The sequence below is a fragment of the Syzygium oleosum genome, unplaced genomic scaffold, assembly GCF_021117445.2.
Source record: "Syzygium oleosum isolate NSW1041296 unplaced genomic scaffold, Sole_v2.1 Sole_v2.17, whole genome shotgun sequence".
In the NCBI taxonomy this organism is placed as follows: domain Eukaryota; kingdom Viridiplantae; phylum Streptophyta; class Magnoliopsida; order Myrtales; family Myrtaceae; genus Syzygium; species Syzygium oleosum.
The window spans coordinates 2,402,990-2,423,915 of NW_026607501.1; the positions used below are offsets into that span (position 1 = coordinate 2,402,990).

At 38.4% G+C, this 20,926-nt stretch overlaps 2 protein-coding genes across 11 annotated transcripts in view; both read left to right on the plus strand.

Moving 5' to 3' along the window:
- The first annotated feature begins 2,078 nt into the window (after positions 1-2,078).
- LOC115676635 (putative disease resistance protein At3g14460) overlaps positions 2,079-20,926 on the plus strand; it is a 103,842-nt gene continuing 84,994 nt past the window's right edge. For 2 of the 6 annotated variants that reach the window (XM_056319019.1, XM_056319023.1), the window contains exons 1-3: positions 2,079-2,281; positions 2,889-2,927; positions 8,629-12,913. In XM_056319019.1, the coding sequence (XP_056174994.1) occupies positions 8,642-12,874 (4,233 nt within the window). In that variant the 5' untranslated portion in view covers positions 2,079-2,281; positions 2,889-2,927; positions 8,629-8,641 and the 3' untranslated portion in view covers positions 12,875-12,913. Of the gene's footprint in view, positions 2,282-2,888; positions 2,928-8,313; positions 13,009-20,926 lie in introns of those variants that run through there. The other 4 variants (XM_056319025.1, XM_056319024.1, XM_056319020.1 and 1 more) reach the window with 4 other exon arrangements.
- LOC115667865 (uncharacterized) lies at positions 13,009-20,646 on the plus strand. Of its 5 annotated transcripts, XM_056319050.1 has the most exons (7): positions 13,009-13,096; positions 13,827-14,001; positions 14,104-14,155; positions 14,635-14,697; positions 14,789-14,917; positions 15,827-15,947; positions 20,221-20,646. In XM_056319050.1, exons 4-7 carry the CDS (start codon positions 14,695-14,697, stop codon positions 20,406-20,408), a joined length of 441 nt encoding a protein of 146 aa, XP_056175025.1. In that variant the 5' UTR covers positions 13,009-13,096; positions 13,827-14,001; positions 14,104-14,155; positions 14,635-14,694; the 3' UTR covers positions 20,409-20,646. The 5 variants fall into 5 exon arrangements, with proteins under 5 accessions (XP_056175025.1, XP_056175028.1, XP_056175029.1 ...); XM_056319054.1 differs by lacking the exon at positions 13,009-13,096 and having other exon boundaries at positions 13,397-14,001; positions 14,794-14,917; XM_056319052.1 differs by lacking the exon at positions 13,009-13,096 and having other exon boundaries at positions 13,398-14,001; positions 14,577-14,697.

Consider the following 20,926-nt stretch of genomic DNA (forward strand, 5'->3'; position numbering starts at 1 on the left):
CTATAGGCATCACACTTATGAACAGGAAAATCGTGCAAAGGACAACAATTCTCGGTCATCAACTACTACCTCAGCACCCTCAACATATCATTGCTGCCCATCTTGCTGCAAATTTTCAGCACGTAACTGCCATGTAAAAGCCTACATTGATCGCATATTCACCAATAACGCATAAAACAAAGACATTGAAATCATAAGGTTACTGAGAATGTACGGATGCAAAAAAAAAAAAAAAAGCCTTGGTCTTGGTCTTTGTTTAATGTTTTTGGTAGGCGAATGTCTTGGTCTTCCTGGACTAAATAGTTTTCTCACTCCATCAGCCCACTTCTTCTTAAAATAAGATAGAACTAAGCCAAAAAGATAGGAAAAATTCAATAAGTTCTGGACAATTTCAACTGTTGCTCATGAGTTCCTAAATTGAAAGATTAAATTTATAAAATACGTACATACTGATTATAAGCCGATGCGTTAGCATGGGTACTCTACTTGTTTGTGTATATATATATAGTTGGTCACTCCTCCTTGATGAGCCCTATCAATTATTTACTTTCCCTTTCCTTAAAAGTTATTAATTAAAAAAAACAGATGATTTAATCTAAAAATCTATTTAGATGTGAACCCAATTAATGAGGTCAATTGATTATGAAATATGAAATTTTATTAGATAACTAATGTTCGTACGCATGCTACGCATAGATGTGGACATATGAATATTGCGCACATATATTCAGATTACATGTAATTAAAAATTAGGAATTAGAACAAAATGAGTTGTTTCTGTGGTTGATTGTTTCAAAATATCACTCCAACCTTAGAACTTGGCATACTTGAACCAAACATAATTACCTACAACAAAATTAAAATCGTCACATGCAATAATCTAATTTGGTCCGTAGAGGCCTCAACTGCAAGCAATGTCAATTCTAATTGACTATTAAAAGTTCAAAAAAAAAAAATACAAGACTTACCATAAAGCCAGTGAAAAGCACCAAAATTAAATTGACTTAAATAAAAACTCCATAAAGGAACCCCATCAATTTCATTCTATATCTATGGCTTCCAAAACTTATCAAATTGACTTAAATAAAACCAGATAATGAGGTGCATGAAATTTCTTACCTATGTGCTGGCAATCAAGTACCTCAAGCTTTTTTCTGTTCAATAAATTATCTCAACATTTCAAATGTGGGTCAACGCGAGACCTTCATTGAAATCGAGAACGAAAAATATCAATATGACACCAACACTATTAAATAGCCATTAACTGTCTACATTGGCGTCCGATATGTATCTTGTGGTATCAATTTTGTATCTTGCAGGTCAAAATAGACGTTCCAGACGATATCATCTATCTCTCAAAGAGTGGGAACAAATTATCTACAAAAAATATTATCTTGGCAATATCGTTGTAATTGGTTAAGAAATCCAAGTAAAGTTTTATGTTATGTGTACCCGTATAGTTACATCTTATGATAATATTATTAATATAATTTCCAATCGAAAGAAATCGAGTACAGATAAATCTTCAATCAATTGTTTGATAATCCACTAAAATATTTCGAGTGTAAAGCTCCAATTTCTATGATAGCATGGTTCCAAGAAGAAAATCTAAAGGAAATCGACATTGAGAACTTAGTCTCCCAATGTGCTTGACATTTAGCCAATGATTTTTTTTGGGGCATAAAATTGACAAAACTATCTCCTGTTCTCTTTGACATGGAAGAATGAATAATCTTACTAAAGAAAATCCCCAATATCATGCTAAGAATATTTGCGTCCTGCAAAGTCTTGGTCTTCCTGGATTTTATTGAAGTTTATTTCCCATCAGCACTCTTTTCTTGAAAGTGCTTCACTTTTGCTTCACATGTAACCCGTGGAAATTATCTACTTTTGCTTCACTTTCGAGACAAAAAAGCACATCTTTCCGGACAAAAAGCACACGGTGTCCAATAAAGTCTATGGGGATATTCTCTAAATATTACGAGCACTTGTGGACAAAACGTATGTTATATCGATTTCTCCAATTTTTTATGTGCATCTTTAAAAAGTCTTGGTCTTCTTTTCACCTCTTTGGTAGGTGAAAGTCTTGGTCTTCTTGAACTTTATAGTTTTCTCGCTCCATTCGCTCATTATCACTTGGCTTCACCATAATCCATGCTTGTCCCCCTGCTCAACAGTGTTCTCCTCTTGCTCGTCCAAACCTAGTGCTTGTGCTTGTTGAATTTCTGTCGTTGATCTCATCCTGTTCACCAGCCTGCTCCAGGAAGTCTACTTAGAACAGGTAAGAGACATCTATCTACTTGCTCTGTTTTTCCCTCAAACTAATGCAGCTATAATTTCTCTACCTAAAGCATCTGGTTTGCATTTATTAAATGAGAGCAACTACCTATTCTTTTTGAAATCTTTCTAGTAATGGAGGCAAAAGCAATATTTTGAGCAAAAGAAGAGGCAGCAACAGCAACAGCAACATTATTTTGGTTCTTAAACCGATTTCATGCCTATCTATAATCTTGATTAAAGTTGATGTCAAATACTTGATGTCCAGTTTAATAACAAAAAATTGTTACTTCAATTTTTGTTAGATACTAATATTAGGACATTAAGATTAATTTTTAATCTCTCTATCATTGTTCTTTTTACTTAACACACTGAAGTAAATTTGCGTCCTGGAAAGTCTTGGTCTTCCTAGATTTTGTTACAGTTTCTTCCCCACTTTCTAGACAAAAAAAAAAGTACATGATATCCAGTAAAGTCTTGGTCTTCCCGATGAAAAGTACTATATGAGTATGCTATCACGACCAGCAATTTGAATTAGACTGAAGAGACTATGTTTTGATGCACATTGTGTCCTTGAGTTAGATAAATCAACTTTTCTCCTCTTTCTCCAGATCTAGACTTTTGGCTGTCGTTCGAAAAGGGGATAAGAGGTGATATTTCTTCACATGAGCAACTTATAGGGCATGCATATCTTCATCAAAATTTTATAACTTCCCAAGTGTTTTGTTGGTTTTTTTTTTTTTAAAGTTATAGGCTTTTTACGTGGCAGCTACAATGCTAGAAATTTGTAACAAATGGGCGGCAATGATCTGCTGAAGAAGTGCTAAAGTAGTTGTTGATGATCGTGAATCGCGTGATAGGAGAATCGTGGTCATTTGAACAGAAAAAATTAGCCCAATGCAACTTGCTTAATAGATTAGTTGGTGATTTGTGAATCGTTTATTATCTCCAGAGTAAAATTAAGCAACTTGCTTCATGGATTCGTCGGTTTACCCGACTTTTTTTCTTGTTAGCCCAAAGCACGTGTTTCTATTCTCCTTATCGAATAGTCAAAGTTAGCTATCTTTGATGACTTGTAGATGTCTAATAGAAAGTAAGATGCCATTGTGAGGTGGATCGTGAATATTTATTTCAGTCGGGGCAAGTTTCACAAAGATGCTTGTTTGTCAGTCCTCTTAATTGTGGCCAGCTTCATTCATCACTAGACAAGAAAAAGGGTTAGGCATCGACGACTAACAATGCACAATCTGCTAGAAATTATACTGTAGGCATTACACTTACGAACAGGAAAACCATGCAAAGGCCTACATTGATCGCATATTCACCAGTAACGCAAAAAGCAAAGACATTGAAATCATAAGGTTACTGAGAATGTACGGATGCAAAAAAAAGAAAAAGAAAAAGAAGAAGCCATGGTCTTGATCTTTGTTTAATGTTTTTGGTAGGTGAATGTCTTGGTCTTCCTGGACTAAATAGTTTTCTCTCTTGATGAGCTCACTTCTGCTTTAAATAAGATAGAACTAATAAAAAAGATAGGAAAAATTCAACAAGTTCTAGACTATTTTAACTGTTGCTCATGAGTTCCTAAATTGAAAGATTCAATTTATAAAATAAATACACACTGATTATAAGCCGATGTGTAGACTCTATTAGGATATATATATGTAAAGTTGTACACTCCTCCCTAATGAGCCCTATCAATTATTTACTTTCCCTTTCCTAAAAGTTATTGATTAAAAAAACAGATGATTTGATCTAAAATCTATCTCGATTTGAACCCAATTAATGAGGTCAATTAATTATGAAATATGAAATTTTGTTAGATTACTAATGTTCATACATGTGCTACGCACAGACGTAGACATATGGTAATTGCGCACATATTTTAAGATTACATGTAATTAAAAATTAGGAATCAGAACAAAATGAACTGTATCTGTGGTTGATTGTTTCTAAATATTACTCAAACCTTAGAACTTGGCATTCTTGAACCATATCTAATTTGGTCCGTAGAGGCCTCAACTGCAAGCAATGTCGATTTTAATTGACTATTGAAAGTTAAAAAAAAAGCAAATACAAGACTTACCATAAAGCCAGTGAAAAGCACCAAAATTAAATGGATGAGATCACTAGTACTTCAATACTTTTGACATGGGTATATAAATTTACAACTATCATTTATAGTCTCCTAGTAGTAATACATGACAAAGAAAATCAGAGAATATTTCTTGGCTTATGAAAAAATAGTATTTATAGCCGTTAACTGTCTACATTGGCGTCCGATATGTTCCTTGTAGTATCAATTTTGTATCTTGCGGGTCAGAGTAGATGTAAGAGAGGGAATAAATTATCTACAAAAAAATATTATATAGGCAATATCGTTGTAATTGGTTAAGAAATGCTAGCAAAATTTTATATTATGTGTGCCCGTACAATTACATGATAATATGATTAATATAATTTCCAATTACAAAGAACTTCAATCAAATCTTTGATAATCCACTCAAATATTTCAAGTGTACAGCTCCAATTTTTTATGATCAAATGGTTCCAAGAAGAAAATATAAAGGAAATCGACATTGAGAACTTTGTAGTCTCCCAATGTGCTCGACATTTAGCCAATAATTTTTTTTTTGCGCATGAAATTAACAAAACTATCTCCTGTTCTCTTTCACATGGAAGAATGAATAATCTTACAAGAGAAAATCCCCAATATCATGCTAAGAATAGCTAGGATTTTCAGAAGAAGATGCCATTTGTTTTATGATTAATAAAGTGAAACCGAGCAATGAATCGAGGGGATGAGTTTGTAGAAAAGGTATCGCCTAAACAAAACTATGTTTGAGATTTGAACCTAGACTAACCATTGTATGATAAACTTTTCGGGACAATGACATCATAAGTACTTGAACTATAATTCCTTTCGCAATCAAGTACTTGAACTTTCTTTTTTCGTTCAATGAATTACCTCAATTTTTCAAGTGTGGGTCAATGTGAGGTCTTCGTTAAAATTGCAAATGGAAAACGTTGGCACGACACTAACGCTGTTAAATAGCTATTAAATGTCCATATTGGCGTTCGATATGATATCTTGAGCTTGTTTGTCTAGCAATGATAACCAAGATGGAAGTGTTGCTAGTAATGGTTAGGGGTGAGCATGGTCCGGGTAGGCGGTTCCCATCCTAGAATCGAAAACCGCCCACTAGGGACCGGTTCCAAAAAATTGTAATTGGGAACCGCCTGTTGGTTCTATGGATCCACCCGGGAACCGGACTGCCGGTCCGATCTGGTTCCCGGGTGGGTCCATGAAACCGGTCCCATTAGCCAAGGACGGAGACGGAGACGGAGACGGAGAGTCGAAGACGGTGAGGTGAGCATCGTCCGAGAAGAGTGAGAGAGTGAGAGTAAGGCGAAAGCGAAAGAATGTGTTTCTCGGCTCAATGTGAGGCTATGAACGTCAAGCGAATTAGGTTTAGTTTAGGGATTTATGATTTTTTCTTTTTTTAAGTTAAAAATTAAATAAATAAAATATTATATATTATTATTATATTACTGATCTGGTCCGAGTGGGTGGGTGGGTGGTTACACACCTAGAACCGGGAACCGGATCGATTCCCTTAGGAACTATCGATCGGTTTCGGGGCAGTCTCGGGCGATTCGGGTGGTTCCCGATTCTTTTGCACACCCTTGGTAATGATAACCGAGACATTCACGCAGCCAAAGTCTTGGTCTTCCTGGAATCTATTAAAGTTTCTTTCCCGTTAGCTTTTTTTCACTTTTGCTTCACTTTCTAGACAAAAAAAGCTCATGGTATCCAGTAAAGTCTCTAGAAATTTTCTCCGAATATTACGAAACAAGCACCTGTGGACAAAAAGTATTTCATTTTCATTCCTTTAACCACTTACGTGCAAGTGAAAAGCACCCAAGATTGAATGGATGACAGAGTGCTAAAAGTCTTGTCCCAAGAAAACATCATTACTACTTCAATACTATTGACACATGTATATATGGAAAAATTTATCCAAAAGGTCCTAAATCTATTATACATCGGTCAATTTAATCATAAACTTTTCAATTTAACCAATTTAGTCATAAATTTTTTGATGATTTGCCAATGTAATCCTTTTTGGCCGGAACATGCTGAATTTGTGATCATGTTACGGAGGTTCGCCGACATCCACATCAGCGACTTTAGGCTAAAATTAGCTGGAAGGACTATATTGGCAAATCTTCAAAAGTTTATGACTAAATTGGTCAAATTGAAATGTTTAGGATTAAACTGGCCATCGTATAATAGGTTTAGGATATTTTGGATAATTATCTCATGACTTTACAACTATCATTAATGATCGCCTTGTAATAATATATGACGAAGAAAATCAAGAAACATTTATTGGCTTACAAAAAATATATACGAACTATTATCTACAAAAAAAACACTATTAGGCAAATTAGTTGTATTTGGTAGACCCGACAGACAAATAAAGAACATTTAAATGTACGAATGTCTTCAAATGAATAAAAAGAAATCATAGGAAAGTTTTAAATTATGTATGCCTAAACAGTTACGTGTGATAATAATATTATTTATTAACAAATGTCCAACCGACAGAAAATCGAGTACATACAAAAATTCTATCTTCAATGAAATGCTTGATAATCCATTAAAATATTTCGAGTGGAAGAAAAGAAAATTCTTAGGCTTAAATATATCCTTTTGTTGATTTGGGTGACGAGATCAAAGGGAAAGCAATGGAATTGGCCAAAAAAGTGGGCAAGAATAAAACTTTATTTTTCAAATTTTTGTGATCGAAATTATTCGAGAAGAAAATCAAAAGAAATTAACATTAAGAACTTTATAGTCTCCAAGTGTGCTTAACATTTTAGCCACTGAAATCTTTTTGCAATGGCGTGAGATTAACAAAACTTTTTCCTATTCTCTTTTACATGACAGAACGACAAATCTTAATACAGATATTATTAAAGTGAGACCAAGCATGAATCCAGGGGATGAATTTGTAGGACAAATATCACGTAAACAAAAGTACGTTTGAGATTTGAATCTGGACCAATCAACGTATGACAAATTCTTGGATATTGACACACAAGTATCCAAACTATTACTCTTTTTTTGTAATCAAGTGTCTAAAGTTTTTTTTTTGTTCAATGGGTCAAGACCTTAGTCAAAACCGTGGACGGAAAATGTTGATATGACGATAACGTTGCTAAATAGCCATTAATTGTCCACACGGGCATCCGATATGATATTTTGAGATGTTGCACATTAGCCGAGACATATTGAACGTTAAGATCATTTAAATGAACACACACATTCTCTCTCTCCTCATCACCCAATCCGCTGGTTAAGCGAGCCACGTCAATTGTTATGCTTAACTTATATTGAGTGAGCAAGTCATGTCAACAAAATCATATAGCATGACAATTTATTTAACGGATGCCTTAAAGTGAGCCAAATTTGAAAATTTGAGGTACTTCATTGAACAACAAAAAAAGTTTAGAAAATGAACAAAAGTTTAGGTACTTACGGTATCATTAGCCCTAACTCCTAAACCGCTCTAAGAATAATATCTCAACAATAATATTGTCTACGAAGGTGACTATAAGGTGGCGACATTGGAAATGTCACCCTAGCGGCAGTCCTTACGGCATCAGCACGGCAGAGGCCGTGGGATGCCGGTGCTCTTTTGCCCCATCCCTGCATTTTTTTCTTTTTTAGTTTTTCGCTTTTTTTTTCATTTTAGTTTTTCTCTTTGCTTTTTTCTTTTATTGAACTTAAATTTGAAAAGATACGTGAAACTCTAGACATAATTCTAGATAAATGAAGCAAAAATCACGATATGAATGCACCGGAAAAGAGTTGGACAAAAATTATAGTATCGTCAATTTTAAGCAAAGACATGTAACGCGTGAAAGTTCCACTAATAAAGAAAGAAGAGACATTCACTTGGGGTCGGAACAGGAGGGATGTGTAAAGTGAAGCAACAAACCCCAATTTGCATTATGCAAAGTCTGGGTTTTCCTGGAGTCTATTGAAGTTTCTTTCCCGTGAGCTGTTTTTCACTTTTGCTTCACTCTCCAGACAAAGAAGGCACATGATATCCAGTAAAATCTCTGGGAATATTCTCTAAATATTACGAAACAAGCACTTGTGGACAAAACTTATTTTACTTTGATTTGTCATCTAACCTCTGATGTGCATCCTTAAAAGTCTTGGCCGCTGTTGCATCTTTTTGGCAGGAGAAAGTCTTGGTCTTTCCGGACTTTATAGCTTTCTCTCTCCATTAGCTCACTATCACTTTGGTTCTCCATAACCTTTGTTGTTCTCTACAGTGACTGATTCGCCATGGACATTGGAGAGATCTTTTTGGGTTCCTTCTTTCAAGTCCTCTTTGACAAGTTGAGTTCTCTGGCATTGGATTATGTGCAACGGGAAGGAACCAGCACCATCATCCTCGATGAGTGGAAGGGGATGCTAGTCAAAATCAATGCATTGCTGGATGCTGTAGAGGACAAGCAACTCAGCGGTGACCATCTGGTGAAGTTGTGGCTGGACGATGTTAGGGACTTGGCCAATGACATGGAACACTTGCTTGAAGAGTTCGAGATTGAAGCCGCTCGTGCCAAGTCGGAGGAAGAATCCAACACAAGCAGAGGTCGATGGAAAAGGAAGTTCTCTTTCTTAAGCCGACCGCGCTTGCTCGTGTCTGACCCTAAGGTACATGAGATCAAGAGAAGGTTTGAAGATATTGTCACCAAGAAGGCTCCTCTAAGCTTGAGAGAGAATGTTGTGGACAGATCCAACTACACCAACAAAAGGCTCCCCAGCACTTCTCTATCGGAGCTTCATTTTTTTGGCAGGGAGAAGGAAGAAGCAAGGATACTCGAACTATTGATCAGTGACGTTCAAAATTCCGATGCCACTCTGAGCATTGTCCCCATAGTTGGGATGGGCGGTGTTGGCAAGACGGCCTTGGCCCAACGATTGTATAATCATGACAAAGTGAAAAGCTGTTTCGAGAGGAGAGCATGGGTTTGTGTTTCAGATGTTTTTGATGTTCTTGACATAACAAAGACTATTTTGCGGTCCGTCACCGGGTTGCCATCCGAGGGCGAAGATCTTAACGGGCTTCAAGTTAAGTTAAAGGACAGTCTAGCCGAAAAGAAGCTTCTTGTGGTTCTAGACGACGTTTGGAATGAGAAGTATGAAGAATGGACTGTCCTCCTAAAGCCATTCGAAGCAGGGGCTAAGGGAAGCAAGATCATTGTCACAGCGCGCAACCTTCCTGTTGCTTACATAACAGGAGCTTCTCCATATACTTTGAAGGAGTTGTCCCTTGATAACTGTACAAGCTTATTAGCCCAGCATGCTCTGGGAGAAAGAAATTTTGAGAGGCATGCATATCTTGAAACAGTAGGCAAGAAAATAGCTGCAAAATGTAAAGGTTTACCTTTGGCAGCGAAGATATTGGGTGGCCTCTTACGTAACAAAGAGAATCCCGACGAATGGAAAGCTATCTTAAATGATAGAATATGGGAGGCAACGATGGAAAAAAATGATGAGGTTCTCCCAGCTTTGAAATTGAGCTATGTCCATCTTCCTTCTTATTTGAAGAGATGTTTTGCTTATTGTGCAATATTTCCCAAGGACTACGAATTTGAGAGGGATGAGCTGGTGCTCTTATGGATAGCAATGGGCTTTGTAGATGGACGAAAAGCAAATGAGAATATCTTGAGACCAGGACGGAATTACTTCGATGAGTTAGTATCTAGATCCTTTTTTCAACAATCTAGTGTTAACACATCTAAGTTTTCGATGCACGATCTTTTGAATGACCTAGCAAAGTCGATTGCGGGTGGGACGTGCTTTACCTCTGGGGAGTCTCAACCGGGGGATGATGAACATGATGCCTCTCTTGATAAGAAAGCTCTTTATGCATCATTCATCTCATCACGGTATGTTACATCAAGATGCTTGAGAGCATATGACGGAATGAAGATACTAAGAAGTTTAATGGTATTGCGTGTTGGAATTGGTGCGGGTTCAAGTAATTTCTCTATTTCCAACAAGGCGCTGCATGAGTTGCTAACAAACTCGAAGTACTTGCGGGTGTTGTCGTTATGTCATTGTAACATCATAAAGGTACCGGATTGTGTTAGTGATTTAAAACATCTCCGATATCTTAATCTCTCGTACACTAACATCATAAGGCTACCCGAGTCAATTGGTGGCTTGTGCAAATTACAAGCTTTGATCTTAAGAGGTTGTCAGCGCCTTACTATGTTGCCTCCGGATATCACAAATTTGGTTAGCTTACAGTTTCTTGACATTAGGGATACAGAGAGTCTAAAAGAGATGCCATTGAGTATCGGTAATTTGAAGAATCTTATTATCTTGTCCAAATTTGTGGTAGCACTAGAGAAAGGGTCACAGTTAAAGGAGTTAAAGAACTTGCCGCATCTTCAAGGAGGGTTAATCGTATCTGAATTGCAAAAGGTGAAAGAAGTTAGAGATGCTAATTTGTTGGGAAAGGAGGACCTCAGCAACTTAATCTTGCTTTGGGATGAAGATTTTGGAAATCTCCGAAATGATGAGCGCGAAGAACAAGTGCTTCGCGCTCTACGACCTCACACTAATCTTGAAAATCTCACCATCTCGTACTATGGTGGTGGACTATTTCCTTCATGGTTAGGTGATCCATCTTACTCTAAGATAGTGTCTTTGTGCTTGCGTGGCTGTCCTAATGTTAAATCGCTGCCATCACTTGGACAGCTACCTTCACTTAGAGAATTATCTCTTGAAGGTTTAAATGCAGTAAGCGTGATAGGCTCTGAATTTTACGGAATTGAACGCCCTTTTCCATCCTTAACAATTTTGAAGTTTGATCAGATGTCGGCATGGAAAGATTGGTCTCCTTATGCCGAAGGCCAAGAAAATGAAGTACCATTCTCCTATCTTCAGCATCTTGTTGTCCGGAGCTGTCGTGCGTTAATGGGGACATTGCCTTGTCGACTTGATCATCTCATAAAGCTCGAAATTGGTGATTGCCCGCGTTTGAATGAATCAACCAGTATGGTTTGTCTTCCATCTCTCCGTGAGTTATACCTTGTGAGTTGTAACAAGGAGATCTTTGAGAGCTTAGTCGAACTAACTTCTTTAACCATTCTCGAAGTTCTAGATATTGAGGAGCTTGTTTGCTTTGATCCTGGGTTTATGAGCTGCATGCATAAGCTAAAGGAGCTCAATATAAGAGGCTGTGACAAGCTAACCTACTTGTGGCAAGATGGAAATGAAACACGAAAACTTACTTGCCTCCAGAGTGTAGTCATCCAACATTGTCCTCGATTCACATCTTTTGTGGCGGGAGAAGGAGAGATAGAGCTCTTGTGCAACCTTGAATGGATGGAATTGACGGATTGCACGAGTTTAGAAAGGCTTCCAAGCAAGATGCATGCACTTAGACGTTTGAGCATTTCGAATTGTCCAAAAATCATGGGACCAACCATTCCTCCAGACGACCCCGACAGCAATAACACGATGTCACAACTTGAATACCTGGAGATTCGTAATCAAGATTCTCGGATATCGTTTCCGTTTGCCGAGGGTAGACTTGCTGCTCTGAGGAAACTTTATATTTGGGAGTACGAGGGACTCGAGTCACTGGAAGAGATCACCGAAGTAGAATCGCTGAAATCTTTGGTTATTTCCGACTGTAAGAATCTGGGAAGCCTACCCCAGTGTCTTCGCACGCTCGCCCATCTCACTCGTTTGAGTATATTTAATTGTCCAGCACTGGAGATAGAGGACTTCCCTCCCCTTCCCCTCACCCTGTCATATTTCGCTCTCAGTGAATGTCCAAAGATAAAGTCTATCACCAACTGTAACGTTGCTAGCTGTAAAAATCTCACTGAATTGGATATAAATTGCTGTCCAGAATTGGAGGTGGAGGACTTTCCTCCCCTTCCCATGTCCATATCGAGCCTTAAACTTTTTATGTGCCCGAAGATAAAGTCACTACCAAATGAGTGGCATCGTCTTACTTCCCTCCGGTTTCTATTTATTGTGAATTGTGAAAATATCAAATCCTTCCCCAAAGGGGATTTGCCTCCCGATTTGCGGTCGTTTTTCCTTTGGGGGTGCGAGAACCTGAAGCAGCCAATGAGAGAATGGGGCCTACACATGCTCACTTCCCTCGAGATACTGCGAATTGACGGAAGGAGCATGGGAGGGGAGGGAGAGAAGGTGAGTTTTCCTTCGGAGGAGAACGAGGAGGAGGAGGATGCCTGGAGTCTTCTCTTCCCTTCCTCTCTAACCTATCTTCTCATTAGAGAGATGAAGAACTTGGAAAGACTGTCGAGCGGTCTTTGCAACCATCTCTCCTCTCTCCGAGATTTAGGGATTTACGATTGCCTGAAGTTGAGGTACTTGCCAGAGGATGGCCTCCCTCCCTCCCTCCAACGATTGGAGATATATGGATGCGAGATTCTGAAAGATCGATGCTCAAACCTCGGTGGCGACTATTGGCCCCTCATCCAAGACATCCCGAGCATCAACATTGATAACCATCAGATCTGGTGAATTGATTCGGCCATGTACAGTGGGTTTCCTAGGGTTCGGGTGAGTTTTATGGTTTTTGGAGGCATCGATTTCCATTTCTGCTTCCTCGATTCGATGCTTAATACCAAATGATACTTTCCCGTGGAGATGTCTCACATGAAGTGAAATCGATCCACTTTCGCTTTCATTTGCTGACTGCCGCGGTTCCTTCTTCCATCTACGGTCAGATTTGTATGGGTTCGGGTAAGTCCTTTGGTCTTGAAAGCATCGAATCAATTTCGTTTCTGCACTTCAATTCGATGCTTATAAGCAAATGCAGTAAGAAGAATGGGGGATCCAGATCCCAATTTTGACAGCACTATCCTCTTCCTAGTATGTGAATGTTATGTCTCATTTTTTGCAATTTACAGAAAAAGTAGAAGCGTTTAATTTTATTTGGTGGATTGATATGTTCTAAATTTTCCTCTAGTGATTATGATCTAAATAAGAATAATCTCTCTCAAAATCTAAAAACACGATTAGTTATATGGAAGCGGATACTGTTTTTTTTTTCTTTTTTATGGTTTTCTTTATCATCGAGAACCTTCTTTTCGTTAACAATGATCCTTCGTAGTGTGAAGCAGTCTGTCTGGGGCAGCTCATGGCTCCAAGCTTTCAATACAACTCCAATTCATGATAGGATCGATATTCATAAACCACCTTCCGTTTGGGTCTTGATCTCTGTTGGGTTAGGAACTATCACTTACAGCATGCTAGAAATTTTTAGCCAATATACTCATGCTTATTTGGTTGAGAATGTAACGATATGCTGCCTGCCTCTGGGTTTGCATTGCCAGTAGTGAGCTCTGGGGCAAATCTATTCAGTTCTTTAAAGTATCGGTTGTTTGCGTTTACTCCACCGCGCAGTAAGATTTCATCATACATTTTGTCATTTTGTCTGAAAATACCTTCTTATGTGGCATTCTTCCTGCAGGGAGTTCCGGAACAAAAGCTTCGAGCCCACTTGTGTTCCTTTGGTGTAACTGGAAATCTTGCACTTCAACCAATGTATACCTTGTCTGATACATCTCCTCCCTCTCTGCTACTGTTGGATCTGTAAATTTTTTGTTGAAGCAATTTTCGTATGACATTGTGAGGCTCCATTAGAGGTTAGTTAATGTGTAATCTGAATTGCGGTTCACTTTGTACTTTCTCTTAGGCTTTTTGGATGTTATTGCAAATATAACATGGTGCTTTGACCATATAAATAGGTGGTCAGAAAAGCAGAGTTGCATTTTGCGTGACAAGCCATCCAATCATCTGGTAAGTTTAACTCATTTTTCTCCACCTTGTGACTTATGTTACTATTTCAGTTAGCTTGTTATAGTCTTGCACTAATTGAACTTATTGGAATATGGTCTTTACATTGAAAATACAGAAGCAGCAATCAGTGATCACAGCTTCAGGGAGCCTCTGTCACCATACATCTAACTTATAATGGAATGGAAACCAATGTAATAGTTCCAACTTGCAAAATATTGGGAATAGAATAGTTATGCTAGCCTGATCAGTGTTTTTGTATTACAGAAATTTATAATACCGAGTAGTTCAGATATCTGTGCCTATAGGCAGTATTGGGCTTTGCACATAATTTATGTGGAAATCTCTTTGTTTATAAATGTGGACTTTAAGTTCTGCTTTAATGACCAGTGACTACTAAAGTGTTATATTTGTAAATTGCTAGTTTCTTGTCTAAGGATTGATGAGTATGATTATGCGTTTTTTACTATCCCAAACTGTAGGATTTGAATGCAGTTGAGGTGCTCATTCAAGGTCTGGTCTTGTTCCAAGGAGGAATTCTGATGGTGAGATTGATTTTCTTGCCTAAATACTTCAATTTGACCAATGATCTATCGTCTTCACATATAATAGCCCTCTTTTCACCTTGATTTGCAGGTTAGTCACAATGAGCATGTAATATCTGGAAGCATGGACGAGCTCTGGGTGGTTTCTCAAGGCAAGGTGGTGCCTTTCCATGGGAATTTCCAGGATCATAAGAAGATACTTCAGTCCTCGTTGAATCAGGCAAGTTTAGTTCTTTTAATCATCCAAGAGTGGTTCAATGGGGTCACGGTACCTTACAAAACATATAATGAGGCTTATCTACAAAGAGAAAATCAAAAAGGATGAGGAGACGATTGCTGCTGATATACAGGATGTACTCACATTTACAGCGGCAGACGTGTGTCATTTGATTAGGGTTCGCAGAAGGACAAGTCTAAGTCTTTGACATTGAATATGCAGTATCATTTGCCAATAGCTTAAAAACTGAGTCTGGATTGCAGTCCTGGTATAATTTATGAGAAATTAGCTGTACGAAGATATTTTCCCCATTTTCGTTGTTTGGCACTGTTCAGGAGAATTAATTTTGATAATATTTTCATGATCAACAAAAAATTTGTACTTTCAACTCTAAGTACAGAATTGCTTTTAGCAACTATATCGTAGGCCATCCCTAGCCAAAAAATACTATAATGAAATTCTGTATGTGAATTGGTTAGATAATATCCTTTCAACATTTTCAGGTCATATTCAAAATAAGAAGCTTTCTTTCTTCTTATAACACTTATTGTGTAGATGGAAGAATAGATTGAAAACAGAGGTTTTGAATGTGCGAATTTAACAGCTAAATTATGAATGAACTTGCAGATCAAAACCCTTTTAAAAACTGATTGCCTGGTCAAAAATTAAAGTTCATCTTTCTTCTATTCAAATACCCAGTCCATCTCTTGATAATGGTAGCTTTAGAAAAAATAATAGTAACGGTCGCTCTAAAAAAACAAAGATTCTTGATTTCATTGTTTAGAGAGGCAATGGTTAGATCAAACTGATTTTTGTTGGACTTTATTCATTGGTTTCATTCTGGAATATCTCTCTCAATCTCTCCCTCCACCTGAGATCTATCTAATCCTTTCTCTTGTCTTAATCATGCAGGATGTTGATGGAAGTGTTTCTTTCTTCTGGGGAAGTGATTCTGAAGGTAATCTTGTCCTCTCGGATGATGCAGAAGTTGTGAAGAAGGGCTGTGGGAAATCCTTTGCACCATTCTCGAAAGGTAATCATTTTCAGGGATTATTGATGCAGCTTCACTGGAGTTTACTCCGCACATTGAAATGTGAAAAGTAAGTATGGATGAGCTCTGCTGATATTAAGCAGAGTTCACAGGAGAATGTTGCATTGTTGGGTAACAACATATTGGAAGACTTATAGGAAGTAAAGATGCATAAGCTTTGGCATGAGTTGGAAAAATTGGTTTCAAATCTAACTTGTTGATCTAGGGTTAAAGTGGCAATCTTTATCTGTATGCGTGTTTTGACGTGTGCATTTTCACCTACAATGTTGTTCTTCCAATGGTTTTCGAGCACCAAACTGTTCACCTCTAAACATTGCCTTCTTTTCCACTCAGGATGCTTCTTTACTAGCTCTGGAGGTTTTGAGGAGATATGAGCACCCACTGAATGAGGTGAAGCCGGTTCCTAGGGTGGACAGCTTGGCCAAGTGTGCGGTGCGACATTCAAAGTGGATGCGGAGTCTAAGAAGGAGTCCAGCATGCCTAGAGTTGGGAGTGCTGCGAACTGGTCCTCGCACTACTGAGTCTTATGGTTTATGGCCCTTTTTTGGCCAGGCCATTAGTTATTGAATGGCCTTCTATTGCTTATAACCCAGTCACCCTTTCTCATATATTGACAATTTTCAACTCTAATGGTCGGTTGCTCTATGTTGAGAGTTTGAGATGACGTTTTATGCAGCTGTACATGTTTTTTATAAAACCAAGCCTTTAAAGAACCTGATCATGTGCAATAATATCTTTCTGGCATTTCAGTTAGCCATCATGCAATTTTTCTTATGTTACGTTTTTTCGAATTAGATGTCTATTGTAATGCTGTTATCTCTACTAGTTGTTAAATGAGGAAAAAAGTGGACCAAAGTAACTTGGAGCATGCTGGTTCTCATATGGAAATCGAGTTAACCCGACACATTATGAAGGATCATCTGAACTTCGATAACAGACAATGATAGCATGTTAGAGATTGGGGCTAAAGCAGCAGTCAATCTTGCAATTTCTAAGATGTCAACGGGAACTTGACACGTGCCTATACAAACTTAATAGGAAAAAGAAGAAAGAGGGAAGCTGTCAATACTCAGCTAATATCAAATTGCAGATCAACAAAAAAGGGAATAGGCTAGCTCTATCTCTCAATTGCCTATCCTGTGCTCAAGAAGGTCCCCCAGTTCCTTGGCAGAACCTCGGGGTGCATTTAGTTGTCTTAGATGAGACTCGGGATCTTCCTCAGTCCATGGCACCCTTTGCTCATCCATTCCGCCCGCCCGTCCAGACATGGCACCCTCTTTCATTATCATTTTTAGTGCCTGATCTTATTGTTCTGCTTGCAGGGACCTCTTTAGTCCTTTGCAGCGGCCATGCCTCCTGGTGTTATCTGAAAAACGTGTTCGTCAAGTCTAACACACATGGAACAAGTCTCAGTCTTCTCTTATTGACATGATGAGCTCTCGCCAAATTTTCTGAGTGAAATTAAGTGATGGTAATGATAGATGTGCATCATATACATAGCACAAGCTGCATAGCTAATCAACCAGTCCTGCTTGGAAGTACTCTCGACATCCACTTTCTTATTTAATTCCTCCACACAATATTCATATTTGACACGTTCATGGATCTCCATTCAACATTAGGTATACTGTAAATATCATGCTTAAATCAAGACTCCACCTATCCATATAAAGATTCGGTATCGACTTTCTCACATATTTTGATATAAATTCCGAGATATTTTACTTGGTCTTTGCAGTATAATCGGGTAAAATTCAATGGAGTAAAGTACATAGCTAGACGAAGATCTGGTGCAAAAAGGATATAGCTTCAGCTTCGGGTAGGTTTGGGCCATCAAACACCTTGCAGACGCGCTACTCACCTTTGCCTTTCCTAAACATCAACCTAATTGTGGCTACAAGAGCCAGAGCATGCCCACTTGCAGGTTTCTCTTGGGTCTAATATGAATACATCACCGCCTGGATCAACTCCGACCGAAACAAATAAATCAAAGACAAAGTCGTCAAAAAATCATCTTCTTCCTAACTCATGGACTGCAGCTACTCTTATGTATCACTAATTTGCACGAATCAGTATGAGCTTAGTGCCGTCCCCAAATTGCTGTCTTTCAATGAGCAACCATCAAAGGGCTAAATAGGATAAGATCTTCTAACGGATGCATGAGTTTGTGGGAGATTCAAAACCAAATAACAAAAGCAAGTAAAAGTTCATCAAAGGTAACGTTGTTGGACTGTGCTTCTCACCGAAATTCGCCAAGTGCTTCTGTAATTGTTAGAGATTCAATACCACCTGTTTAACATTGCCGAACCAGAGAAAGTTGTTTTTGCTGAAACAAATGAAGAATAATATACATAATCTGCAAAAAAAAGTCTATTACCGCCTAAAAGTTCATCGAGGGCTTGGCTTCCAGTTGTGATGCGAACAACCAACTTTCTCTGGAAGCGAATTCAGAGAGAAGGTGTGTTTTCCTTATGAGGACGAGGATGCGTGGAGTCTTCTCTTTCCTTCTTCTCTAACCTCTCTTAACTTGACAGATACGAGGAACGTGGAAAGAGTATCAAGCAGTCTTCACAACCACCTCTCCTCTCTCCAACGTTTATGGATTGAAGATTGCCCGAAGTTGAGGTACTTGCCAGAGGATGGCCTCCCTCCCTCCCTCCAACTATTGCTCATATCTAGATGTGAGATTCTGAAAGATCGATGCTCAAAACTCACTGGCGACTATTGTCCCCTCATCCAAGAAATTGCTCTCATCAAGATTGATTGGGTTTGGATCCAATGAAGTAAAATCAATCCAACTTTCGCTTTCATTTGCTAACTGCCGCAATTCATTCGTCCATCTGAAGTCAGTTTCCTCAATTCGATGCTTAATACAAACTGATTTTCCTCATGGAAATTTTTCACATAAATGTCTGAAACCAGCCATTGAAGGTGAAAGATTGGCATCTGTAGGACGAAATGTTCACGGTGCTGTCTCTTGCTATACTGATGACATATTTTCAACTCTGCTTGATGCCCAAAAAGTTTGCTTATTTTTGCACTTGAGTGACTTACCAAACAAATTGTGAATGAAAATGCACTATTCTTTGCACGAGAATGACCAACAATCATAGCGTTCCACAATCATATTCCTCTGCATTTTCAGCGATTGTTCTATGTTCTCTTCCCAACATCTTTTTCTTGTGCCCTAGCTCATTCACTGTGGTTGTTTTGCAGATACCATGGTGATCTGTATTAGCAAAATCTCTTGGGAGGATCATGTGCAGACGCTGCTGAGGTCAGACTAATGTAGTCAATTATATGGGTCGTTTTTTCCAATTTAACAAAATACAAAAAAGAGCTATTAATTTTATTTGGTACACTGATGTGTTCTGGATTATCTTCTAATGAATACGATCTAAATAAGAACAATCTCTTTCAACATGTTCTGGTCAATATTCAAAATAAGAAGCTTTCTTTCTTCCGGTTATTGTATAGATATTTGACGAGTTACCCTCTGTGGCATGATCGTTTGCGATGACATCTTCTGCTTGTTTCAAGGACACCCAGAGGATGTTGCTCTTCTCAAGCAGCAATATGGATTGAACAAGACTGCCAATGACATCATTACTGTCATAGAAGCTTATAGAACTCAGGGAGATCAGAGGCCTTACCCTGCTGATCAAGTTGTATGAGACGTCACCGGAAAGTTTGCGTTTGTGCTCTTCGACGGCCCTCCAAAAACCACATTTCTGGCGGTTGTAAGTAATAATGATTTTCATGGTTTCATTCTTAAATATCTCTATCTCTCCCTCCTTCTGCGATCTATCTAATCCTCTATGTCCTCTTAATCATACAGGATGTTGACAGAAGTTTCCCTTTCTTCTGGGGAAGTGATTCCAAAGGCAATCTTGTTCTCTTGAATGATGTAGAAGTCATGAAGAAGGGCTATGGGAAACTGTTGCACCATTTCCTAAAGGTAATTATTTTCACGGATCATTAATGCAGCGTCACTGGAGATTTGTCTGAGCATTGGAACGTGAAAAGTAGGGAGGGATGAGTTCTGCTGATATTAAGCAGAGCTCAGGGAAGAATGTTATGTTGTTGGGTAATGGAAAGAATGGTTCCGAACCTAAATTTATAATCTAAGGTTAAAATGGTGTTCTTTACTTGTATGCATGTTTTGACATGTGCATTTTCACCTGCAATGTTGCTCTTCCGATGGTTATCCAGCTCCAAATCGTTCACATTTAATGTTGGCTTTTTTTTTACTCAGGATGCTTCTTTACCAGCTCCAAAGGTTTGAGGAGTTATGAGCACCCACCGAATGAGGTGAAGCCGGTTCCTAGGGTGGACAGCTCTGGCCAAGTGTGCGGCGCCACATTCAAAGTGGACGCGGAGACTAAGAAGGAGTCCAGCATGCCTAGAGTTGGGAGTGCTGCGAACTGGTCCTCGCACTACTGAGTCGTATGGTTTGTGGCCCTTTTTCGGCCAGGCCATTAGGTATTGAATGGCCTTCTGTTGCTTATGACCCAGTCACCCTTTCTCATACATTAACAATTTTCAACTCTAATGGTCGGTTGCTCTGTGTTGAGAATTTGAGATAACATTGTTTTATCCAGCTGTATATGTTGCTTATAGAACTAAGCCTTTACAAAACCTGATCATGCTATGTGCAATAATATCTTTTTGGCATTTCATTGAGCCATCATGCAGAGAGTCTATTCAATGTCATGTTTTTCTTTAATTAGATGTCTATTGTGTAATTGTTATCTCTACTAGTAAATTAGGCCGGGACAACATTGTTGTATGAGGACAAATGCGAACCATGATAACTTGGAGCATGCCGGTTCTCATATGGAAATCGAGTTTACACGACGCCTTGTGAGAGGTCATCTGAACTTTAATAAAAGACAATGGTAGCATGTTAGATACTAACACCAAAGCGGCAAACTCTCGTGCAACTTTTAAGCAGTCAAAAG

Bases quoted from the DNA above. Each gene is read 5' to 3' on its own strand.
- LOC115667865 (XM_056319050.1), top strand. The intron at 14,918-15,826 runs GCAAGTTTAGTT...TTAATCATGCAG, and splicing joins TTCAGTCCTCGTTGAATCAG to GATGTTGATGGAAGTGTTTC. The intron at 15,948-20,220 runs GTAATCATTTTC...TTTTTTACTCAG, and splicing joins CTTTGCACCATTCTCGAAAG to GATGCTTCTTTACCAGCTCC.